Consider the following 26,807-nt stretch of genomic DNA (forward strand, 5'->3'; position numbering starts at 1 on the left):
GGATAATCTTGTAATTGCCACATCTCTGCCATACAGCAAAAGACCTAGCACTTTGGCTTTGAAATGATTAATTGCTGTAGATATGCAGTTGTTACTCCTACAGGTTGAATTTCTGATGATTGCATTAGGAGCTGTTTTGGCTCACAAAGAAAGGTGTGAAGAGTGCAACGTCCAGGAAGATGACTGGAAATAGATGCCACCTAATGAATGCAACCAGCTTCGTTTTCATATGGTGGATTTCTAGCATTTTAGAATAGGAGGATGAAAATCCATGAAGGCTACATCACAACCAGGCAAGATCACAACATTGTCAGCATTTAGTAGAATGCAGACTGATTTACTGGTCACAAAAAAAGGATGAAATTCAGCTTTGCTCAGGGCCTGAACAATATCATTGATATAAAAAATAATCAAGATATTTTTTGTAGATACATACATGCTTCACTCCCTTACATGTTGGGAAGGGTCAGTCAGGTCTCCACTTCTAGTCCCCTCATGCAACTTCATATAATATATTTACACTAGTTCAACATGGAATGAGAAGCACAAGATGGCAATTGGACAGATGTTATCAGCAGTTTCCGGTGCAGTCATGGAAAATCAGATGGGAAGAATAATATAATAGTTCTTTTTATGAGTGTAAAGTCACAAATGTAAAAGAGTTCAAAAGTAGATCCCTGAATGTTTTACCTTTATTCTAGGAAGATGGCAAGAGATTAAGGGCTGAACTGAAATTCTGAGCTATGGTCATAGATGGGAAAAAAGTTACTTTTTAGACAAGGTCAGGGAAAGATCTAAAGGTTGCTTGTGAACAACCTGGGTTTTCAGTGTGGGTGTGTGCATGACTATAAGAATGTTACCTCCAGTATAGGTGCCTGTCTGTTTTTTCTGTACTCCTCCTATGGAGGAAGATGGATTTGTCATTCCTTTACCAGAAGTATATAGACGGTCTATAAAATTACTCATAATCTTACTATCTGCCTTCCCTGGTGAAGTGCATCTGTTCTATTTATCGGTCAGCTAAGTGATGATAACTTACTCCCCCAAGTAACACATTTGAGTAATTAAAACAGCCAGGTGGAAAAGGAAGGTGGATGTTTGCCCCCCACCCCCACCTCATTCTTTCTTCAAGAAAATCCTATATTCATGGGACAAAGAAAGACAAGATCCATTTTGAGGGAAAAGAAATGTATTGCGGTGGTTGGTGATTCTCAGATATGTGCAGTAGTTACAATGGGTGGGTTCTGCTATGTCTGTAGGAGCTCTACCTCTTCCAAGAGTCACAGAACCAAAGGTTCCTACCCTCTCCAGCTGACCACTTCATTTGTCAGAAGCTGGAGAAAGAAACAAAGGGGTTTGCTGTCTTGAACGTAATTCTCAGCAGCAGGGAGGGGCCTTGACTGAAAATGGAAGAAAATGGTCATATTCTCCTTGAATTCATGATATCTTGGGGAGGGGAATAGCAGATTTGTGTACTGCATTAGGAAGGGTGGATTCTGCTGAAGTCAACTTCACTAGCTTGAAACCCTGAAGAAGAAAAGTGTCATCGAATGGGGGTGGAATCCTGAAAAAACAAGATACTGTGAATGCACAACTTCAAACAATTACTACTAGAAAACTGGGAGAGCCACAAAGAGGCCATGGTGAATACACAAAGAGCTTTCCAAAATCTGAAAATGGACATAGGACTTTTATAATGGGAAGAGGGACCTTTAGCCAAGGAAAATTATACAGTATTTATTAGTACAAATTTATAGGGCATTTATTTCTCAAAAAGGGTAAAGCATAGAATGAGGTATGCATGAAATATGCAAAACAAAATTAAAAAAAAAAGCTTGGGAGGGCACATTAGAAACAATGGAAAGCGGTGAGAACAAATGGACGAACTGATAGTGAATTATGGCAAGAAGGCAGAAAGTCTTAAGCTATATTTACAATTGCCTTCTCTCAGAGGGAAGATGAAACTCTACCTGGCCATCGTTGTGCCAATAGTGAAAGGAGGGCTCTGCAGCTCAGAACAGACAGTAAATAACATTTTGTTAAACTGTTCATGGGCCGGGTGACTGTACCCAAAGAGGGGAGATTCATGGCTCCACTCCAGCTGTTTTGAGGAGGGAGAAGAATCCACAGGGATGCCACAAGTGGTGATGGGCTACTTGGTTGACCTGAGCAAAGTTTTTGCATTGGCTACCAGTCAGCATCTGGATGCAATTCCCTGGGTGGCTCGATTTCTGAAAGAATGTCATCCTCCAGTTATGTACCTCTGCCCATCCTATTAGATCTAAGAGCACTGGGTTGCTGTAGGTCCGATTGATAAAATTCTGTCATCATGAGGGATCTAGGAGAGATATCTTTCCCTTGGCCATACCTCCCCCTGGGAGAAGAGTTCCTGCAGAAGTCCACATGGCTCTGACCCAGCTGTCATTTCGGAAAGCTCTAAAAATTGGGCTCTTTCAGCAGGCTGTGGAGCAGGGTGATTTGCAACTTCAGCTTGATTTTAATTCTTTGGTATCTGTGATATTTTCCTTCCCAATACGGCAGCTTAATATTGTTTTCTGATATTTCTTATTGTTTCTTTTACTTTTTAGGTTTTCATGGACTGCATATCATCTAAAGTCACTTTGTTTATTGAGACAACTTATAAATTAAGTAAATTAATTAATTAATATTTTTTTATCCATGTGTTTTCTTGGTAAAAAAAAAAGAGGAGTGGTTTCCCATTGCCTTCTCCTGCCTAGTATGAATTGATGCCTTTCCCTTTGTCTCTAAAGTGATCATCGGCCTCCACCATCTTCCTAAATCTGTGCTGCCCAATGTAGGTGCCTGCTTGCTTTAGCTGGCATCTGGGATGACTTTCACGCCTTGAGTGACACTGCTGGGAATATATAATTTTGTCATATAGTCCCAATGTCCTTTGCTCATCCCTCCCTGGAATACCCTCCTGCCATGATGAAGCAGCACAGCAGGACTTGCACTGTGGGGTGGGGCAAAAGCAGTTAGTGATAGTGATGTATTCTGTACCAACAAGGGTCACTTTGGTGAATGAGGCAACTTATACATTAAGGAAATCAGTAAATGAATAAAAGCAGCAAAGCAATTTCAGGAGAGAAATGGCAGATCCTTATGCTGGAGGCATGGGCCTGGCACCCGATTTACAACAAAGGTGCTCCTAGGAAAGGATACTTGTGGAATCACGTTGAAACCAGGTGAACCCCTAGAATTCCTAGAGCTTTGTGGTGTACCCAAGGAGAAAAGAGAACAAGGGCTGTTGTGAGCTTCAAAAAAAAAAAAATCTTTAAAAGATTCAGCTTTCAGGCTGTGCTCAGAATGACAGACATCAAGGCAATCCATAATTTGGTTGAAAAGAATAAAAGGAATCATAAAAATATTGGGCCATAAGGTAAAACACAATATAATGAAGGATGCAAACCTGATCTCTATTGGGGGTAATGTGGCTTCAGAGTTGGGCAATTCTTCCTGTTAAGGCTTTAGTAGGGATCATTTTCAGATATGGTCATGAATTAGGCAGCTGGGGAGGTGACATCATTGTTCGATAGGTATTGCTAAGTACCTGTAGTTCTCTCCCTATTATTTGATACTTGGATTAAGCACCCAACCTTTTAACCAATAACAGTTGCTGCAGAATCTGTGGCAACAGCCCCTTCTCAATAGCATGATGGTTCCACTTGTTTCATTTGCACAAGGCTGATCAAATGCACAGATCCAGTGACGGTCCTCAAGCAGTATGAAGCCCTCATGAAGAGTTCCCGTTATTCGGAGAGGAAATTGAGTGAGATTTTTTTTCATGATAATGTCCTGAACATGGGCTTCAAAGGGGATGTACGACACATAATACTGGACGAGATAATAGCTCTTGGACCCAACAAGACTCTCCTTTATATTCAGGTAGATTTCATGGACAGATGGTACACCATTATTTTCAAATAATTCTGGCAAAATATCATCTTAGAGACAAATTGGGTGAAACAGCCCTTCATTAGAAAAAAACAAAAAAAGTCTTCCTCTGCTATTTGAGTGAGACATGCTCAGAAGTAACCCCATTAATGTGAATTACTATGATAGCATCTTGTTGATGAATCCCAATCCTAATTGGATAGAGCATCAAAAGTCATATTGCCATTTGTTCCCAATCCACGAAGTATATAAAACAGGAAGAACAGCAAAAACCTGCAGAGCAAGGGATAGAACCACGTACAGATCAACTAGAGAGCATCAAAGAGAAGGAACCAGCAGCACAACAATGGAGATCGGGGCATTACTGCTTCCTGTGCTGCTTGCTCTGCTGACTCTGTTCTTCCTGAAACAACTCTGGTCCCGAAGACATCTGCCTCCTGGTCCTTTGGCTCTGCCTCTCATTGGGACCTTTTGGGCAAATGGGTTTCGGCTTCGAGAAGACTTTTTACTAAAGGTATTTCGTTCTAAATAATCAACCATTAACAAGTATGATAATTCTCATTTTTTTTCTTTGTTCGCTATTTATGGACAAATGTATTAACCTAAGTAAAATATTCTGGCAGGAACAGGGATACAATCAAAGGGATTATTATGAGACTTGATTAATTACTTTCCTCATCATGCCAGAATATTCTAGTCAAGACCTGCTTGCCACTGTATCACAGGGCAGATGTAAAATAATGGGGCTGGATTTTTAAAAGGCAGATTCTAGTTCAATCTTAGCAAGAAAACTTTGGTGATGGAACCAATTCTCTAGAGAGAGGGTGGCATCCCCTTTGCTCTGTTCAAAGGGAGGCTAGACATCCCTCTGTTGAAGAGGCTTTGATTTGTATTCCTGCAGTGGACAATAGGTAGAACTTGATAGCCTAAAGGTCTCCTTCCAATTCTGCAAAAGAATGGTAATGAGTTCGAATTTCTCTAAATGGCAAACATTGTATAGTCACAAGGAAGATAAGAATTCATGTGATATAAAAGAAACGTATAATCAGCATTTACTGTCTCTAGTAATATGGAGTTTGAGGCCCTACGTTACATGTGGGCGCTTTAGCTGGCAGGATCATTAAACAGAAGTAAAAGCACAAGAGGCATGTTATGTATGACATAAAACAGTGCTATCAAGCTACTGAAGTGGTTTCCAAGTAGAAACAAAGGTACACCATGTCCTTTCGTTGATCAAAGTAGTCAGTTTTTCCCCTCTGCCAATTCCATTATTTCAATATCCATTCTTCTGTTGTGGGTATTTGTAAGTCTTTCCATTTTTGTGCATGTAGAAGTCTCACTGCTGTTAGCATATCAAGAAGTAAATTCCCATGTTTTCAAACCGTCTGTTTATCTATCATACGTAAACGGAAAGTCTCTGGTTTCAATTTTATATCCATTTTTGAAATGGTTTGAATCAGAATACAGATCATATTCCAATATTTCTTAGCTTTCTCACAGGTCCACCAGAGATGATAAAAAGTACCTTCACACTAGTTACATTTCCAACATACATTTGAAATTCCTTTAGACATTTTAGCTAATTTATCCGGTGTCAAATACTAATGGCACATCATTTTATTAAAGTTTTCTTTCAAGTTAGAGATAAGAGTCAACTTCAAGCCTTTATTCCACAGGTTTTCCCATTGTTCCAACATTATATTATATCCAAAAAATTTTGCCCACTTAAACATACAGTCCTTAACATATTCATCTTCCATATTCATCTTCAACAAAAGGTTGTACATTTTAGCAATAACATGTTCATTATTAGTACATAAAGCATATTCAGAGTCAGTTTTCTCACTTGTAAATTTGTAACTTTTCTTATCCATTTTAAATCTTTCAAGCAGTTGTGCGTAAGTAAACTATTGACAGGTATAACCTTCCAGTTCTAATTCTTCCCTCTTCTTCAGTTTAGGTTCTCCTTCAGAAAACAATAATAAATTTGCATAGGTCAATCATGCTTGTTTAAATGTGATTTCTCTTCTCTAAGAAGCTTCCTGAGGTGACAACCACAAAGGCATTTTAGGAGTCAATCTTACTTTCTATCTATTCCAAATTCTCAGTATGGCACGTCTAATAAAATGATTCCTGAAATCAATATTAACTTTTGCTTTGTCACAACATAAATATCCATGCCATCCAAATCTTAAATCACGTCCTTCTAATTCCAATAACCTCTTGTTTTTTAGAGTCACCCACTATTTCATCCGTACAAGACAACAGGGATCAAAATATAACTTTAAATCTGGAAGACATAACCCACCTCTTTCTTTAGATTCCTGTAAAAGTCTGTATTTTATCCTTCCTTTTTTTACCTTCCCATATGAATTTAGACGTATCTTTTTGCCATTGTATCGTCGAAGGCTTTCACGGCCGGCATACGATGGCTGGTGTGGGTCTTCTGAGCTGTGTGACCATGTTCTGGAAGTTTTGTTTCCTAACGTTTTGCCAGCACCTGTGACCGGCATCTTCAGAGTGCAGGAGCACAGACAGGAGCAGTTCTCTCTGTGCCCAGGATGATGTGACCCTTTTGTGGGTATTTATAGAGATCGGGGGGAGGAAGGGGGGGATTGGGGGTGTGGGGTGGGTTGGGTTACTGAGTGGCTGCTTGTTTTGGTGTCTGCATCTGTGTGTATCTTCCTGGGGATTAGGAAGGGTTTTTTCTTCTGTTGGATTGTTAAGGAGGGGCTGCTGGGGGTGATTAGCAAGTTCATTGTGTGAACCGTTCACATGTCCTGGTGGTTGAGCTGAGTTCATTGACCTTTTGCAGGCTATATTTTTCAGGATTGGTAGCCAGGTTTTGTTGATTTTTAGACTCTCCTCTTTTTTATTGAAACTGTGCTGGTGTTTGTGAATCTCAATGGCTTCCTGGTATAGCCTGGTATAGTGGCTGTTGGTGTTGTCCAGTATCTCTGTGTTTTCAAATAGGATTTTGTGTCCAATGTGCTTGAGAGCATGGTCAGCTACTGCAGATTTTTCTGGTTGCTGTAGTCTGCAGTCTTTCGTGTTCTTTTATCCTGGTATGGATGCTGCGTTTTGTGGTCCTGATGTGGTCCCAATATTGAACCACCTAAACAGCGTCCACCCCAATACACAATTCACCATGGAAAAAGAAGTGGACGGCCAACTTCCATTTCTAGACACGTTCGTCATATGCAAACCAGACCTCAAATTAGGACACAAAGTCTACAAAACCCACCCACACAGACCGATACCTACATAAAAACTCCAACCACCACCCACGTCAGAAAAGAGGCATTATCAAAACCCTCATGGATCGTGCCAATCGGATCTGCAAAACCCAATTCCTAAACTCTGAACTTAACCACCTTAATTGGGTCCTACAAGCGAATGGCTACTCCAAGAGTGAAATAAAAAGAGCCATCAAACCAAGAAAACAACATGCGACTGAAGAAGAAAAACAGCCACCCACCAACAAAGTATTTCTGCCCTATATCAAAGGGGTCACAGACCACATGGGAAAACTGATGGAAAAACACAACTTCCAAACAATCTTCAGACCCACCAGAAAAGTACAAGAAGTGCTAAAATCAGCAAAAGACAAAAGGGATCCCCTCACCGCCGCAGGAGTATACCGCATACCATGCAGTTGCATGCAAGTATACATCGGGACCACAAAACGCAGCATCCATACCAGGATAAAAGAACACGAAGACACTGCAGACTACAGCAACCAGAAAAATCTGCAGTAGCTGAACATGCTCTCAAGGACACTGGACACAAAATCCTATTTGAAAACACAGAGATACTTGGCAACACCAACAGCCACTACACCAGGCTATACCGGGAAGCCATTGAGATTCACAAACACCAGCACAGTTTCAATAAAAAAGAGGAGAGTCTAAAAATCAACAAAACCTGGCTACCAATCCTGAAAAATACAGCCTGCAAAAGGTCAACGAACTCAGCTCAACCACCAGGACATGTGAACAGTTCACACAATGAACTTGCTAATCACCCCCAGCAGCCCCTCGTTAACAATCCAATAGAAGAAAAAACCCTTCCTAATCCCCAGGAAGATACACACAGATGCAGACACCAAAACAAGCAGCCACTCAGTAACCCAACCCCCCCCACACACCCAATCCCCCCCTTCCCCCCGCTCAGATCTCTATAAATACCCACAAAAAGGGTAACATCACCCTGGGCACAGAGAGAACTGCTCCTGTCTGTGCTCCTGCACTCTGAAGATGCCGGTCACAGGTGCTGGCGAAACGTTAGGAAACAAAACTTCCAGAACACGGCCACACAGCCCGGAAGACCCACACCAGCCACCTTTTTGCCAATGTTTAAATGGTACATCAGTTGTCAATATCAGCATTGTCTGGAAAAGAAATAACATTCTAGGTAAAACTTTCATCTTAATTACTGGAATTCCACCAAACAATGAAAATTGTAACCTTTCCCATCTCAATCGATCTTTTTGATATATTTCCAAACTTTCACATAATTATTTTGATGCAACATACCATTCATATTATTCAGTATAATCAACAAGTATTTAGGCTTTTTCTCAATTTTAAGACCAGACCTTTCATCAATATTTCTTAATCATGTACAGTCATATTTTGAACCAACGTCTCTGTTTTTTTTTATTTACCTTAAATCCAGCTAATAAATCGAAGTCTTTCAGTTTGTTCATCAAGTATTACATTCCATTTTGAGGGTCCTATGAAATCAAATCATCCACAAAAACTCTCAGTTTATAAACCTCTCTTTTGATTTGCAGACCATTTATATCCCCTCCTGTCTATTATCTCTATTTAACACTTCCAGAATTAAAATAAAAAGCAAAGGGGACAAATAATTGTTAAAAGTGAAATATTCCAAAAGGTGGGTGACGTGGCAGAGAAGGCCCACCTCCTAGGGCCCGCCAAGTGTAAGTCCCTGGCAGATGTTACTCACAGCAGACCCTCTCTGCCAGATTGAATGGGACTGTATATATTCCTATCACAGTGATGATGATTCTGATACAGTCTGTATCAGAGTCACCATCACTGTCAGAATTGGGTCCTGCTAATAAATCTGATCTGTAGCTAAAATGTAGTGGAATTCCTTAAAATCCTCCCCAATTGCAGTTGGGGTGGATGTATGTAAACTATCCCCTAGAATTTCCCTCTCCATCCAATGTTTACACCTGTCTTCAATCAAATATTTCCATGTAACATTGAATGGATTTCAGTTATTTTATTTCTGAGTCCTTCTAAATTAGTTTCACACCTTTGTTTCTTCCCACACAAGAAGCATTATAGTCTCCAATTTCATTATTTGCACGGAGGGTTTGCACTCAGCTAGGATGTGGGAGCTCCAGATGAATATTAACAAAGTCATCAGAACCTTTTTTATGTGTTTCTTATAATTAAGAAGGCCTAGTTTAAAAAAAAAAAAACAGAAAGAGATAATGATTCTAATTCAGCAAATTCAGCCAATTATATTGGCTATAGGTCTACTCACATAATTTCTATATATCAACTCAAAATTAAACCTTACTAAATTGCAGGGCCTTATTGTCAGGGAAGTGTTCTCCGAAACCTCAGCCTAAGAATAGCAAATCCTTTAAAAATGCTGAATTTGGCAAAGATAGCTAAGCCTAATAATATGGTTAACTGTCATGACATTAGTGCGTTCAGCATGGGACCCTTCTCCATACAAGAGCCATTGCTACCCCAAGATCAACAATAAGCCCTTGAAGGGTATTCAGAAGCTTCAGTTGGTGCAAAATGCAGTGGTGTGGGCAGTTACGTGCACAGCTAGATCTATGCATATTACACTTCTGCTCCATGAGCTGCATTGGTTATCACTTTGCTTCTGGGTGTGATGCAAGATGCTGGTGAGGATCCAGAAAGCCCTAGATGGCATGCAGCCTCTCCCAGTACATCCACCTGTCCCATCAGGTTCTGCATAAGAGGCCTGTTGGTGGTTCCGTCCACTAGAGAATGTCATCTGGCAGGATCCATGGAGAGGGCCTTTTCTGCTGCTGCACCCACCCTATGAAACATCATTTCCTGTGCCACCCAGGGTCAGCCTGGCCCCAAACTTCCTGACCTTCTGGAAGGGCCTGAAGACCTGGCTTTGCCATCTGGCCTGGGGATCAGAGAGTGATGTGGAGACCCTAAAATGGCTGTACTGTTCATGAATGGCTGTGGTTTCCGTAGTGACTGTACTGTATATTTTTAACTGTTTAATTGTTTTGAATGTTTGTATTTTTTGTATGCCTGTTTTATTGTTTTATTTTTGGTACTCTTTATGTTTTAACTGTAAGCTGCCCAGAGTTATGAATGTGAGATGGGCGGCTTCATAACTTGAATAAATAAGTAAGTATACCCTGCAACAGGGCCATCTACAGGGGCTCAGAAAAAGTCAAGATTTTGTCTAGATAATGAAGGCTACTTTCTTTTTCTGGGTTCCACTATTTCATCAGAAAATCAAAGGTAAAATGATTGTACAATCATAGGTGTAAAAACCATAATGTTCAGGATGTGGTAGCAGATTCTTTTAAAGTGACCGAGAGCTGGAGAATTATCTGTAGAATGATACACAGGCATCAGGATTCTAACCCTGAGAGAGCAAAAATAGGATTTTACTGGAAATAATGGATTTCCAAGCAACAGTTACATGGAGAAGAAGAAGAAAGGGGAAAAATAGAGTTTAAGAGCTGGGAATGCTTGTAGAAAAATTGCTTGTTCATGACTGTCTTCCAAGCAAAACATGTGCATTCTGAGAGAAATGATTCAGTTGGAGAAAGAAAAACCTCGTTCTGTTTCTCTTGTTGGTCTGGGAGAAGCCAGTGAACACTTTACGGTAGTAGCAATTGGATAAGCCCCTGCTATGTTTTGCAAAATCATTCTGGGGCTCCTTCTTCTCATTAACAATCTGCTTCTAGATTCACATTCCTTTCCCCTGAGACTGATTTAACATTTTTTTGTTCTCTGTACAAGTAGCATCATACAGGGGAAACCCCTTCCTTTCCCCAAATTGATTTTACAATTTCAGCTCGGGAATAGTTTCTGTTGCCATCTCAGAGGTACTCTGAAAGGAGCAGCAATACACCAGCTGTTCAGTATCACTTATGCATCAACAATATACTTGCAGCCTCTTGTCTCCAGCTCTTCCGTCTTTCTCTGGAGCCAGAGAAGTTGCTTCTGCCACACCCTCCAGCTCCTGGAGAGCAAATTGAAGATGGCAGCCCTGAGAGCAATGCATGCTCAGCAGAATGCCTTTGTTCTCTGCTGCAGGGGATTTCTGTCCCTGGCAGCGTGTTAAGGCGCCCTGGAGTCTGAAAGGGTGTTAACAGACTCTGTCTGATGTTGGGCTACTATAGACCAGCATGGCTCTCCTCCACAATATGATATATCACAAGGAAGTGGGCCAATTTTTTTAACAACTTACCCAATCTTCTGTATGGAAACTGTACTGCACTTGTGACCAATCTTAATTCAGTTGCAACCCTTCAGATGAAGAACAATATTCAGGGCAGACAAGAGCCCCTAGAATGTCCTGTCAATGCAACTGTCAGTTGGAAATTTGGGGACTTGATGGCTTAAGAAAGCAGAGAGCGAAGAGGTTGAGAAAGCTGCTGACAAACATCCAAACTGTAGTGCTTAAAAGGTGTGACTCATGGACAAGCTGTTTCAGACTGATTGGCTCACATATCAAATTCTTGGCAGGAAATTTAGAGGGGGAAAAAAATTCAAAAGAGAAGAGAATGGTGGTGAATGCATATGGTGAAAGGTCTTAGAATTAGTATTTAGGAAAGAGGGTAGGTGACATATTAACTGTAAAGAATCTGTTTTCTTTGATTGTAACATTTCTCATCTTTGATTCACCTGGCAGTATACAAAACGATATGGAAATATATACACCCTGTTTTTAGGGCGTAACCCTGCAGTAGTTCTCTCTGGATTCAAAACTGTGAAGGAAGGAATGACCAGCTTCTCAGAAGAATTCTCTCATCGACCAGATGATCCTTTTTTGGATGTTTTAGCGAAAGGAAGGGGTAAGTGCAAATAGTAATAAATTGTACACAAATAACCATCTTGCTATTCCAGTTTGTGGTAATATTATGCATAGCACAAAAAAGGAGTAAGACAAAGTATACAAAATGATTGAAAGGAATGAGATAAGCAAAAGAAATATTGCTCAATCCACTTTACACCAAATTATTATGCATGTTCATAGTTTCTATCTGGTCCATTAGATGCGTACCTTGATAGAGACATTGCTTGTTTTTCATTAAAACTCTACTTCTTTTTTCTGAGGATCTCATCAATTTCATCCAACTCCAACTTTCCCCATCTTCCCCTTTCTCTTGAATGCTTTCCTCTCTCACATTTTTGTTTTGGAAATTCAATTTTCAGCACCTTTCCCTGTATGACCAACCCACCCAAAGGTACTAATTTCATCTTGACCACTCACATATGCATTCAATCTACATTCACTGATCACAAATCTATTCTTGACCCTCTCTGTTTTTGTTTTACCACATCCACTTAAATGTATATGTCTTGAAGTCACCCCACACAACTAATACTTTCAGAAAATGATATAAGAAAACATTCTTCTAATTCTTGTTGCATCTGGCTTAGCTAAAGTAAATCCTTCAATAAAGTTATATTTAAGTAACATTAGAAAAAATAAGACAAATATTGCTTGTAGTTATTCATGAAACCGTGGCTAGTAAGGCCTTTGCACACCTTTGGGTTCTGCACTAATTGTGCCCATTCCTGGACCAGGAGGCTCTGCTCAAAGTCACTCATGCCCTCGTGACTAGAGCCGGATTACTGCAAGAGGCTCTACATGGTGCTGCCCTTCAAGAGCATTCAGAAGCTTCAACTGGTGCAGAATGCAGCTGCGCAGATAATTAGTGGTGTGCGATATTTCACACATGTAACATCACTGCTTCGTGAGGTGCTTTCGAATGCAATTTCAAGGTGGTGGTTGTCACCTTTAAAGCTCTTTGTGGCTTGGAACCAGGTTACTTGTGGGATGTCTCCTCCCAGTTGTTTCTATCTGTCCAAGGAATGTCAGCTGGCAGGGACTAGGCAACATGACTTGGCAGCCGTAGCCCTGGCCCTCTGGAAAATTCTCCCTCCAGAGATTAGGATGTCCCCCAGCTCTGTTGGGCTTCTGTACAGCCTTGAAGACCGGGTTATGTGCCCAGGCCTGGGACCCTGAGTGTGTAAAGGGCCCTGTTTTCTGGCTATATTGACATCAAAGGTTATAATTTCCTTTGTATGTGTGCATGTGTGTGTGTGTGTATACTGTGTGTGTGTGTGTGTGTATATATATATATATATATATATATATATATATATATATGTATGTGCGTGCGTGCGTCTAATACATTTATATCTAGGGATATCATTTCCTTTGTCTGTCTATGTATGTATTTATATGGGTGCACGTCTGTGTGTGTGTAATATTCATGTTGGTTTTAACTCTTTTTCTAATTGTACTCTACTCAGAATCACTTGTGTGAGATGGGTGGCTATAGAAATTGAATTAAATAAATAAATAAAGGTTATGAGGACATACTCTTATTACATATATTAATCAATTCAACAATAGACTGAGTTACTAGAAGATAATATGATTAGAGCTCTGATGTGCAATGGGGAAAGCCTATTTTGGTTGCATAGGATATATCTAACAACTATAACTCTGAGGTTTAAGCCTTCAGTACTTTCTATGTACAAGAATTAAGTTTAGTTGGGACCTATTCCTGTCAGGTTCGGTCAGCACGGGGCTTCAGGGAAGCTCGCAGCCAGACCACGCGGAATCCACCGGCGGTAGCTAGCGGGGAAAAGAGGAACTGAAAGCGCCGCTAATTAACGAGCCACCTGCGGCCAGCCAAACAGGAAAACCGCAGCGGAAGCTTTTAACTATAAACTGATAACGGCGCGAGCCAGCAATGAACGGGGCCGCAGGCAGCAAAACAAGATCGCAACGCAGCACAGAACCCGCGGCTTGCACGTAACGGGGAGGAACCAACCCAGCCGGAGGGGGACTGGCAATCAAGGACAATAGACCCTGACCGATCCTGCCATCATGAACAATCAAGGGGGATTATTGGGGGCCAATAATCCGCAGCTGCAACGTGATCACGGGGCGGGAAAAAAACGCGGGAAGGGGGGAATATAACAAGTGATGCAATTGTACCAAGTCAGTCCTGGCTTTGCTTGTGACTACTACGTTACGCATGAGTAAACCTTCTTTGTGAACCACACGTGTCACGAGACTTTCTCTGTCGAACGGGGCAAACCTTACATAAAGCCAGGAGTCACCGTTAGCGCTACCCGGTACCACCGAGGAGCCTTTCCTTTTCCAATACAGGCATGACCAGCGACGAGGAATCCGTGGGTCAGCTGCAGCACGAGGAACCCAGGCTCGAGGAGGGACGGTCAGAGCCACCTGGGAGCGACGGGACAGCGGCCAGGACCGGGCGCCCTCCAGCCGAGCGGTGGTCGATGGGCGTGAACCAAGGGCCAGACGGTTCAGGCGTCACGATGACCCGAGGTTCAGGGTCCCGGAACCGCGAGTGGGACGAGAAGTTCGCCCGACTAGAGGAGAGAGTCGAGCGGCGCCTAGACGCCATGGAGGCGATGCTCCAGACCCTGCTACAGAGAGTGGGACCACCTGCGGTGAGCGAGGGGGCGAGCAACAGGGGTGGCGGTCCGGCACCTCAGCCGGCACCGCCCACGATGCCCCGGTCGGTGGACCGACGGGCGGCAGACGCCCTGAGACTTCGAGGTATCACTGGGAAGTTCTCAGGGGACCCTGAATAGCTGCCGCCCTTTTTGACGCACGTTAGGGGGTTCATGCAGAGGGGTGGTCACCTATTCGCTAGGGACGAGGATAGAGTATCCTACGTGGCCGAGCTGCTAGATGGTCAAGCAGCTAGCTGGGTGATCGGACTATACGATGCCAACGCGGCGGAACTACGGAGTTTCCCGGACTTCATGCAGGCGCTCCGGGACAGATTCGAGGACACATTGAGCGCCAAGCGGGCGGAGGACGACATCCTGCAGTTCAGACAGCGGGGCAAGTCGGTATCAGAGTACGCCCTGGAGTTCCGGAGGTTGGCAGAGAAGCTCACGGACCGGCCAGAGTCCCTGAGGGTGAAGTATTTTAAGAGGGGGCTCAATCCAGAGATCCTGGAGCGGGCACTGGGGCGGGACGACCCGTCCACAGTGAAAGATTGGATCTGGCTGGCCGGAACGGCGGAATCGGCATGGCGGCAGATCCAACAGAGCGCGAGGCGACGGGACCAGACGAGGGACCAGCCGAGGGAGAGAACCCCCGAGGAAAGGCGGAGCAGTCGGCGGCAGTCCACCGGGGTGCGAGAGGCGACCAGAGCCCTGAACCTGTGCTTCCGGTGCGGAGGCAGAGGCCACCGAGCGGCGCAGTGCCCGACGGAGCGGGAAGGAGCCTCACCACGGCCTGAAGTCAAGCCCCCGCGTGCGACCGGGAAAAGGGCCGGCGACCAACCGCGGAAGGGGGCAGTGGCGGCGGTAACCGAGAAAGGACGCGGGGGGTGGTCGACCCCGGAGACGGCGTCCTCCGGAGAGGACTCGGAGCCGGCGGGAAACGAGGCGCGCTCGCACTGAACGGCGTCCCAGTGCGAGCAGGGGAGTCGAGGCGCGCGAACCCAATAGGAGATGAGGACTGCCCTCCGTTCCGGGTGAGAATACACATCCGGGGGGTGAGATCCGGAGGGGAGGCACAGCTGCGGGCGCTACTGGATTCAGGCTGCACCCACTGCTTGATGCACCCAGCTGTGGTCTCGGGGCTCGGACTACAGCTGAGGCTCCTCCGGGAGCCCATTGCATTCAGCCAGCTAGACGGCACGCTGGCAGGGGGGGGGCCAGCTCAGTATTATACCGAGCCGGTCCAGATGACGATCGGGAGTCACCGGGAAGAACTGAGATTTGTGGTGGTCCCGGTGGCCGACTACGCGGTGGTACTCGGCTTGGCGTGGCTGCGGCGACGGAACCCACGGGTCGACTGGACGGCGGAGGCAGTGAAAATGTACTCCCTGTCAAGGAGAGAGATGGGGGCTCTGCGGGAGTTCATAGACAAGAACCTAGCGCGGGGATTCATCCAACCCGCGAAGTCACCATTAGCGGCCCCGGTACTATTCCGGGAGAAGAAGGATGGCTCGCTCCGAATGTGCGTGGACTACCGGGGGCTGAACGCAATCAGCACGGAGTACAAATACCCCCTCCCCCTGATGAAGGACTTGATGTCGCATCTGTCTAAGGGGAGGATGTTCACAAAACTGGACTTGCGCGAAGCTTACTTCAGAGTCAGGATCCGCGCAAAAGATGAGTGGAAGATGGCGTTCAACACGCCGCTCGGAAGCTACCAGTTTTCCGTGATGCCGTTCGGATTAAAAGGGGCCCCGGGGGTATTTATGCAGCTAATAAATGAGGTGCTGCACGACCTACTCTACCGGGGCGTCCTGGTCTACCTGGACGACATCCTCATCTACACCGAAACCCTGGCGGAGCACGTGAGGCTGGTGCGCACGGTGCTCCAGAGACTGCTGAAGGCACAGCTGTACGCGAAGCTATCGAAATGCGAGTTCCATCGAGAGCAACTAGACTACCTTGGCTACCGAATGTCCAGCCGGGGAATTGAGATGGACCTGGCGAAAGTAAAGGATGTCCTGGGCTGGGAAGCGCCGCGAACCCGGAGGCAACTCCAAAGCTTCCTAGGGTTTGCAAACTTCTATAGACAGTTTATCCCGAACTTCGCCCAAATCGCCCTTCCCCTAACCGACCTGCTAAAGACCAAGGGCACTGGGAAACCCCCCAAGCCCAGCATGGCACTTGCGTGGACTGCAGAATGCCAGGGGGCGTTTGAGGAGCTAAAATGGCGGTTCACAGCGGAGCCGATCCTGCGCCATCCCGAAAAAGATCGGCGGTTTATAATCCAAGTAGATGCGTCAGACGTGGCAACGGGGGCAGTCCTGCTCCAGCCCAGCCCGGAGGGGGCCATCCACCCATGCGCCTACGCCTCCCGCAAATTCACCGAGACGGAGAGGAGGTGGATGGTGTGGGAGAAAGAGGCGTACGCAGTCAAGTGGGCACTGGCCACGTGGAGGCATCTACTGGAGGGGGCAGCTGAACCGTTCGAGGTGTGGACGGACCATAAGAACCTCGAGGCCCTGAAGACCCCGCGTAAGCTATCCCCCAAACAGGCGCGGTGGTCCCAATACTTCGGGAGGTTCAGGTTCACACTAAAACACATCCCCGGGAAGCGCAACTTCCTAGCAGATGGACTGTCTCGCATGCCTCAGCACGCCAGCCTACGGGAGGAGATCGTGGACTCCATCATCCCTGCCAGCAGACTGGCTGCAAAGGCGGTGACCCGAAGACAGACCAGGGGGAGCGACGGGACGCGGCGCCTGAAGTAAGGCAAGGGTTCGCGGAGGCGGCGGAGCGGGACGCTTGGCTCAAGCAGAACCGAGAGGCGCTAACCAGCCAAGAGGGGTTGTGGTGGCACGAAGGAAAGCTGTACGTGCCCGAGGGTTGCCGACGGGAGGTCATGGAAAGAGCCCACGACAGCCGGAGCGCAGGGCATTACGGCTTCGTAAAGATGCTCCACTTAATCCGGCGGCAGTTTTGGTGGCCCACGCTCCATAAGGACGTGGAGGCGTACTCGGGGGGTTGCCCGGTGTGCGCGACGGCGAAAGGGGCCAAAGGCAAACCTAGAGGGCTACTCCAGTCGGTAGCAGAACCCGACGGCCCATGGCAAGAGGTCGCCATGGACTTCATAGTATAGCTCCCGGAGAGTAAGGGGAAGACCGCCATTTGGGTGGTTACGGACTTATTCTCTAAACAAGCGCACTTTGTAGCGTGCCGGCGAGTCCCCACGGCAGAGGGGTTGGCGAGACTGTTCGTGCAACATGTTTACCGGCTCCACGGCGCGCCCCGACGGGTCGTCAGCGATCGGGGCGGCAACTTCATCGCGCGGTTCTGGAGGGAGTTCCTGAAGCGGGTGGGGACGAAACAAGCCCTTTCTTCCGCGGCGCATCCGCAGAGCCACGGAACGCCTGAACGGGGGGCTCGAACAGTACCTGCGCTGCTACGTGGGGCACCAACAGGACGATTGGGCGGAGCTACTACCATTCGCGGAAGTGGCATACAACAACGCCGTCCACAAGAGTACCGGGTTCTCTCCGTTCAAAGTAGCCACCGGGAGAGACTTCGTCCCCATGCCGGAGTTGCCTCAGCCGGAATGCCAGGTCAACTCCCTGGACGCCTGGTTCGCCCAAATCGACGCGACCCGGCGAGCGGCGCACGCGGCATTGCAAAGAGCCAAAGCCGACTACAAGAAACACGCGGACCGCAAGAGGCTCCCCGAGGAGCAGTGGAAAGTGGGGGACCAGGTGTATCTGTCAACCAAAAATCTAAAGATGCACCAGGCATCGAAAAAACTCAGCCCGAGGTTTGTGGGGCCGTTCCCCATTGCAGAGGTCATCAATCCAGTAACCGTCAGGCTGACGCTCCCGAAAAGCCTCGGGAAGATCCACCTGGTGTTCCATTGCAGCCTGCTAAAGCTGCACCAGCCGGGGAACGCCTGGCACAAGACAGAGGGAGTGCCACCACCCATCATGGTCGGGGGGGAGCAGCATTTCGAGATCAACCAGATACTGGACGCCCGGAGGCACAAGGGGCAGACCCAGCTCCTAGTGCAATGGAAACATTTCCCCAAGTCCCACAGCGAATGGGTGAGTAAAACCCACATAAGGGCACCGGACCTAGTGCGGGACTTTTACAAAAAATACCCCGGGAAGCCGAAATAGAGCCGGGGGGGGGAATTGTCTTCAGGGGGGCGGTATGTCAGGTTCGGTCAGCACGGGGCTTCAGGGAAGCACGGGGCTTCAGGGAAGCACGGGGCTTCAGGGAAGCTCGCAGCCAGACCACGCGGAATCCACCGGCGGTAGCTAGCGGGGAAAAGAGGAACTGAAAGCGCCGCTAATTAACGGGCCACCTGCGCCCAGCCAAACAGGAAAACCGCAGCGGAAGCTTTTAACTATAAACTGATAATGGCGCGAGCCAGCAATGAACGGGGCCGCAGGCAGCAAAACAATATCGCAACGCAGCACAGAACCCGCGGGCTTGCACGTAACGGGGAGGAACCAACCCAGCCGGAGGGGGACTGGCAATCAAGGACAATGGACCCTGACCGATCCTGCCATCATGAACAATCAAGGGGGATTATTGGGGGCCAATAATCCGCAGCTGCAACGTGATCGCGGGGCGGGAAAAGCGCGGGAAGGGGGGAATATAACAAGTGATGCAATTGTACCAAGCCAGTCCTGGCTTTGCTTGTGACTACTACGTTACGCATGAGTAAACCTTCTTTGTGAACCACACGTGTCACGAGACTTTCTCTGTCGAACGGGGCAAACCTTACATAAAGCCAGGAGTCACCGTTAGCGCTACCCGGTACCACCGAGGAGCGTTTCCTTTTCCAATACAGGCATGACCAGCGACGAGGAATCCGTGGGTCAGCTGCAGCACGAGGAACCCAGGCTCGAGGAGGGACGGTCAGAGCCACCTGGGAGTGACGGGACAGCGGCCAGGACCGGGCGCCCTCCAGCCGAGCGGTGGTCGATGGGCGTGAACCAAGGGCCAGACGGTTCAGGCGTCACGATGACCCGAGGTTCAGGGTCCCGGAACCGCGAGTGGGACGAGAAGTTCGCCCGACTAGAGGAGAGAGTCGAGCGGCGCCTAGACGCCATGGAGGCGATGCTCCAGACCCTGCTACAGAGAGTGGGACCACCTGCGGTGAGCGAGGGGCGAGCAACAGGGGTGGCGGTCCGGCACCTCAGCCGGCACCGCCCACGATGCCCCGGTCGGTGGACCGACGGGCGGCAGACGCCCTGAGACTTCGAGGTATCACTGGGAAGTTCTCAGGGGACCCTGAATAGCTGCCGCCCTTTTTGACGCACGTTAGGGGGTTCATGCAGAGGGGTGGTCACCTATTCGCTAGGGACGAGGATAGAGTATCCTACGTGGCCGAGCTGCTAGATGGTCAAGCAGCTAGCTGGGTGATCGGACTATACGATGCCAACGCGGCGGAACTACGGAGTTTCCCGGACTTCATGCAGGCGCTCCGGGACAGATTCGAGGACACATTGAGCGCCAAGCGGGCGGAGGACGACATCCTGCAGTTCAGACAGTGGGGCAAGTCGGTATCAGAGTACGCCCTGGAGTTCCGGAGGTTGGCAGAGAAGCTCACGGACTGGCCAGAGTCCCTGAGGGTGAAGTATTTTAAGAGGGGGCTCAATCCAGAGATCCTGGAGCGGGCACTGGGGCGGGACGACCCGTCCACAGTGAAAGATTGGATCTGGCTGGCCGGAACGGCGGAATCGGCATGGCGGCAGATCCAACAGAGCGCGAGGCGACGGGACCAGACGAGGGACCAGCCGAGGGAGAGAACCCCCGAGGAAAGGCGGAGCAGTCGGCGGCAGTCCACCGGGGTGCGAGAGGCGACCAGAGCCCTGAACCTGTGCTTCCGGTGCGGAGGCAGAGGCCACCGAGCGGCGCAGTGCCCGACGGAGCGGGAAGGAGCCTCACCACGGCCTGAAGTCAAGCCCCCGCGTGCGACCGGGAAAAGGGCCGGCGACCAACCGCGGAAGGGGGCAGTGGCGGCGGTAACCGAGAAAGGACGCGGGGGGTGGTCGACCCCGGAGACGGCGTCCTCCGGAGAGGACTCGGAGCCGGCGGGAAACGAGGCGCGCTCGCACTGAACGGCGTCCCAGTGCGAGCAGGGGAGTCGAGGCGCGCGAACCCAATAGGAGATGAGGACTGCCCTCCGTTCCGGGTGAGAATACACATCCGGGGGGTGAGATCCGGAGGGGAGGCACAGCTGCGGGCACTACTGGATTCAGGCTGCACCCACTGCTTGATGCACCCAGCTGTGGTCTCGGGGCTCGGACTACAGCTGAGGCTCCTCCGGGAGCCCATTGCATTCAGCCAGCTAGACGGCACGCTGGCAGGGGGGGGGCCAGCTCAGTATTATACCGAGCCGGTCCAGATGACGATCGGGAGTCACCGGGAAGAACTGAGATTTGTGGTGGTCCCGGTGGCCGACTACGCGGTGGTACTCGGCTTGGCGTGGCTGCGGCGACGGAACCCACGGGTCGACTGGACGGCGGAGGCAGTGAAAATGTACTCCCTGTCAAGGAGAGAGATGGGGGCTCTGCGGGAGTTCATAGACAAGAACCTAGCGCGGGGATTCATCCAACCCGCGAAGTCACCATTAGCGGCCCCGGTACTATTCCGGGAGAAGAAGGATGGCTCGCTCCGAATGTGCGTGGACTACCGGGGGCTGAACGCAATCAGCACGGAGTACAAATACCCCCTCCCCCTGATGAAGGACTTGATGTCGCATCTGTCTAAGGGGAGGATGTTCACAAAACTGGACTTGCGCGAAGCTTACTTCAGAGTCAGGATCCGCGCAAAAGATGAGTGGAAGATGGCGTTCAACACGCCGCTCGGAAGCTACCAGTTTTCCGTGATGCCGTTCGGATTAAAAGGGGCCCCGGGGGTATTTATGCAGCTAATAAATGAGGTGCTGCACGACCTACTCTACCGGGGCGTCCTGGTCTACCTGGACGACATCCTCATCTACACCGAAACCCTGGCGGAGCACGTGAGGCTGGTGCGCACGGTGCTCCAGAGACTGCTGAAGGCACAGCTGTACGCGAAGCTATCGAAATGCGAGTTCCATCGAGAGCAACTAGACTACCTTGGCTACCGAATGTCCAGCCGGGGAATTGAGATGGACCTGGCGAAAGTAAAGGATGTCCTGGGCTGGGAAGCGCCGCGAACCCGGAGGCAACTCCAAAGCTTCCTAGGGTTTGCAAACTTCTATAGACAGTTTATCCCGAACTTCGCCCAAATCGCCCTTCCCCTAACCGACCTGCTAAAGACCAAGGGCACTGGGAAACCCCCCAAGCCCAGCATGGCACTTGCGTGGACTGCAGAATGCCAGGGGGCGTTTGAGGAGCTAAAATGGCGGTTCACAGCGGAGCCGATCCTGCGCCATCCCGAAAAAGATCGGCGGTTTATAATCCAAGTAGATGCGTCAGACGTGGCAACGGGGGCAGTCCTGCTCCAGCCCAGCCCGGAGGGGGCCATCCACCCATGCGCCTACGCCTCCCGCAAATTCACCGAGACGGAGAGGAGGTGGATGGTGTGGGAGAAAGAGGCGTACGCAGTCAAGTGGGCACTGGCCACGTGGAGGCATCTACTGGAGGGGGCAGCTGAACCGTTCGAGGTGTGGACGGACCATAAGAACCTCGAGGCCCTGAAGACCCCGCGTAAGCTATCCCCCAAACAGGCGCGGTGGTCCCAATACTTCGGGAGGTTCAGGTTCACACTAAAACACATCCCCGGGAAGCGCAACTTCCTAGCAGATGGACTGTCTCGCATGCCTCAGCACGCCAGCCTACGGGAGGAGATCGTGGACTCCATCATCCCTGCCAGCAGACTGGCTGCAAAGGCGGTGACCCGAAGACAGACCAGGGGGAGCGACGGGACGCGGCGCCTGAAGTAAGGCAAGGGTTCGCGGAGGCGGCGGAGCGGGACGCTTGGCTCAAGCAGAACCGAGAGGCGCTAACCAGCCAAGAGGGGTTGTGGTGGCACGAAGGAAAGCTGTACGTGCCCGAGGGTTGCCGACGGGAGGTCATGGAAAGAGCCCACGACAGCCGGAGCGCAGGGCATTACGGCTTCGTAAAGATGCTCCACTTAATCCGGCGGCAGTTTTGGTGGCCCACGCTCCGTAAGGACGTGGAGGCGTACTTGGGGGGTTGCCCGGTGTGCGCGACAGCGAAAGGGGCCAAAGGCAAACCTAGAGGGCTACTCCAGTCGGTAGCAGAACCCGACGGCCCATGGCAAGAGGTCGCCATGGACTTCATAGTAGAGCTCCCGGAGAGTAAGGGGAAGACCGCCATTTGGGTGGTTACGGACTTATTCTCTAAACAAGCGCACTTTGTAGCGTGCCGGCGAGTCCCCACGGCAGAGGGGTTGGCGAGACTGTTCGTGCAACATGTTTACCGGCTCCACGGCGCGCCCCGACGGGTCGTCAGCGATCGGGGCGGCAACTTCATCGCGCGGTTCTGGAGGGAGTTCCTGAAGCGGGTGGGGACGAAACAAGCCCTTTCTTCCGCGGCGCATCCGCAGACGGACGGAGCCACGGAACGCCTGAACGGGGGGCTCGAACAGTACCTGCGCTGCTACGTGGGGCACCAACAGGACGATTGGGCGGAGCTACTACCATTCGCGGAAGTGGCATACAACAACGCCGTCCACAAGAGTACCGGGTTCTCTCCGTTCAAAGTAGCCACCGGGAGAGACTTCGTCCCCATGCCGGAGTTGCCTCAGCCGGAATGCCAGGTCAACTCCCTGGACGCCTGGTTCGCCCAAATCGACGCGACCCGGCGAGCGGCGCACGCGGCATTGCAAAGGGCCAAAGCCGACTACAAGAAACACGCGGACCGCAAGAGGCTCCCCGAGGAGCAGTGGAAAGTGGGGGACCAGGTGTATCTGTCAACCAAAAACCTAAAGATGCACCAGGCATCGAAAAAACTCAGCCCGAGGTTTGTGGGGCCGTTCCCCATTGCAGAGGTCATCAATCCAGTAACCGTCAGGCTGACGCTCCCGAAAAGCCTCGGGAAGATCCACCTGGTGTTCCATTGCAGCCTGCTAAAGCTGCACCAGCCGGGGAACGCCTGGCACAAGACAGAGGGAGTGCCACCACCCATCATGGTCGGGGGGGAGCAGCATTTCGAGATCAACCAGATACTGGACGCCCGGAGGCACAAGGGGCAGACCCAGCTCCTAGTGCAATGGAAACATTTCCCCAAGTCCCACAGCGAATGGGTGAGTAAAACCCACATAAGGGCACCGGACCTAGTGCGGGACTTTTACAAAAAATACCCCGGGAAGCCGAAATAGAGCCGGGGGGGGGGAATTGTCTTCAGGGGGGGCGGTATGTCAGGTTCAGTCAGCACGGGGCTTCAGGGAAGCTCGCAGCCAGACCACGCGGAATCCACCGGCGGTAGCTAGCGGGGAAAAGAGGAACTGAAAGCGCCGCTAATTAACGGGCCACCTGCGCCCAGCCAAACAGGAAAACCGCAGCGGAAGCTTTTAACTATAAACTGATAACGGCGCGAGCCAGCAATGAACGGGGCCGCAGGCAGCGAAACAAGATCGCAACGCAGCACAGAACCCGCGGGCTTGCACGTAACGGGGAGGAACCAACCCAGCCGGAGGGGGACTGGCAATCAAGGACAATGGACCCTGACCGATCCTGCCATCATGAACAATCAAGGGGGATTATTGGGGGCCAATAATCCGCAGCTGCAACGTGATCGCGGGGCGGGAAAAGCGCGGGAAGGGGGGAATATAACAAGTGATGCAATTGTACCAAGCCAGTCCTGGCTTTGCTTGTGACTACTACGTTACGCATGAGTAAACCTTCTTTGTGAACCACACGTGTCACGAGAGTTTCTCTGTCGAACGGGGCAAACCTTACATTGGAAAGTCGGGCTGCCCAGGCACAAGAAAGCTTATTGTGCAACTGTTCTTCAAGACAAAGCTTTGGTAATCTTTCTGAGTCCATGGGTAGGATCTTCAGCCAGTAAATGAATACTTTTTTACCAAATGACTTTGTATGGGGGGAATTCCATATATTAAAAACAAGACTCAAAACAATCTTGTGGACATTAGACCACGTATGGCTGATCTTCAAGATGAAACGTTTGAGTGCAAGAGTCATAGAAAATATTGCAAAACTGAGATTGTTAGCTTCATTGCTAAATGGCTGAATGATTATTTTCTAGGCTTCATTAATATCACTGAAAGAGTTCATAAAGTTACACAGACAAGGTAGCAGAACCCAGGATATATTGAGTTTGTTAATACCCATATGAGGGGCAATATTCTTTGAAAAGTTCATGAGCTGGAAGAGATAAATTGGGAAGATATAGAAGTGTAGTTTTATCAAGATATTGGTAAGTTATATTATTATAAATGGAGCAGTTTCTAATCCTTAATTAACCAATTGTGTAAATCTGGAATTCAGTTCAAATTTGATCACACACAGACACGTGATTAATCTAAGAGCAATTTGGGCTCCTCTTAGATTAATCACTTATCAGTTAGAACTTGCTGAATAAATTTCAGTTCTTCAATTAATGGATGAGGTCTTATTCCACATGGACCTAATATTCACCAATAGTAGCCTGAGAGCAAGGCTACTAGCAATCTGAACTCCATACCCCCAAGAGATACTGGTCCAGAAATGGGGACCTGCACCAAATTGCTGGTCACAATTATTCTGTCATGGCCATTTCTAATCATCATACCCCGCTCTGCTGATTACCATAGAAATCTGGCGCATACCACAAACCCCCCAAACTATTTCACCTGTTTCACCCATACCCCTTCCATTCCATCTTATATACACCTACCCTCCCCTCCCCAATTTCAATCAAATACTCTCATACTAAGATCGAGAGAAGATTATTGTCTTCCAACACCACAGCAGATTATAAGCATGAGTTCTCCAACAGCTACAGTCAAAAGAACTCTTTTCTAGAGAATAGGTTGGGAAAGAATACAAAATTGAAACTTCAAACTCTTGTAGATGAATACTAATTTTGATTAACAATGTTCCAAATCTGGAAGAACAAGAACTAAGTGATTTTTAAAATATTGGTGATTAAGTATTTTAATGATCATATGCCTCAATGAATTATTATGGTCCTGCTCTGGATTTTCTAGACATATTGAATTGTTTTTTGAAAATGATTATACTTTGGTTTTGGGTAAGATAATTAAGGTTTCAGTTTTTATTCAAATCTGAGATCTTTTATAAGGTTGGAATTGTAAGGTTTGCCCCGTTCGACAGAGAACCTCTCGTGACACGTGTGGTTCACAAAGAAGGTTTACTCATGCGTAACGTAGTAGTCACAAGCAAAGCCAGGACTGACTTGGTACAATTGCATCACTTGTTATATTCCCCCCTTCCCGCGCTTTTTTCCCGCCCCGCAATCACGTTGCAGCTGCGGATTATTGGCCCCCAATAATCCCCCTTGATTGTTCATGATGGCAGGATCGGTCAGGGTCCATTGTCCTTGATTGCCAGTCCCCCTCCTGCTGGGTTGGTTCCTCCCCGTTACGTGCAAGCCCGCGGGTTCTGTGCTGCGTTGCGATCTTGTTTCGCTGCCTGCGGCCCCGTTCATTGCTGGCTCGCGCCGTTATCAGTTTATAGTTAAAAGCTTCCGCTGCGGTTTTCCTGTTTGGCTGGGCGCAGGTGGCCCGTTAATTAGCGGCTCTTTCAGTTCCTCTTTTCCCCGCTAGCTACCGCCGGTGGATTCCGCGTGGTCTGGCTGCGAGCTTCCCTGAAGCCCCGTGCTTCCCTGAAGCCCCGTGCTGACCGAACCTGACATACCGCCCCCCTGAAGACAATTCCCCCCGGCTCTATTTCGGCTTCCCGGGGTATTTTTTGTAAAAGTCCCGCACTAGGTCCGGTGCCCTTATGTGGGTTTTACTCACCCATTCGCTGTGGGACTTGGGGAAATGTTTCCATTGCACTAGGAGCTGGGTCTGCCCCTTGTGCCTCCGGGCGTCCAGTATCTGGTTGATCTCGAAATGCTGCTCCCCCCCGACCATGATGGGTGGTGGCACTCCCTCTGTCTTGTGCCAGGCGTTCCCCGGCTGGTGCAGCTTTAGCAGGCTGCAATGGAACACCAGGTGGATCTTCCCGAGGCTTTTCGGGAGCGTCAGCCTGACGGTTACTGGATT

At 48.8% G+C, this 26,807-nt stretch overlaps 1 protein-coding gene and 1 long non-coding RNA gene across 3 annotated transcripts in view; one reads left to right on the forward strand and one right to left on the reverse strand.

Moving 5' to 3' along the window:
- LOC148213512 (uncharacterized) overlaps window positions 1-26,807 on the reverse strand; it is a 103,868-nt gene that overhangs the window by 22,083 nt on the left and 54,978 nt on the right. The gene's annotated exons all lie outside the window — the stretch shown is intronic.
- The window catches only part of LOC148213513 (cytochrome P450 2J5-like), a 40,264-nt gene continuing 17,703 nt past the window's right edge, over window positions 4,247-26,807 (forward strand). Inside the window, exons 1-2 of the mRNA XM_088132410.1 lie at window positions 4,247-4,429; window positions 11,815-11,977. Coding sequence (XP_087988536.1) covers window positions 4,262-4,429; window positions 11,815-11,977 — 331 coding nt within the window. The 5' untranslated portion in view covers window positions 4,247-4,261. The remainder of the gene's footprint in view (window positions 4,430-11,814; window positions 11,978-26,807) is intronic.

The sequence above is a fragment of the Python bivittatus genome, unplaced genomic scaffold, assembly GCF_059951505.1.
Source record: "Python bivittatus isolate LINGU-HERP-01145 unplaced genomic scaffold, Pbiv_v1 ctg000980_np1212, whole genome shotgun sequence".
Classification (NCBI taxonomy): Eukaryota; Metazoa; Chordata; class Lepidosauria; order Squamata; family Pythonidae; genus Python; species Python bivittatus.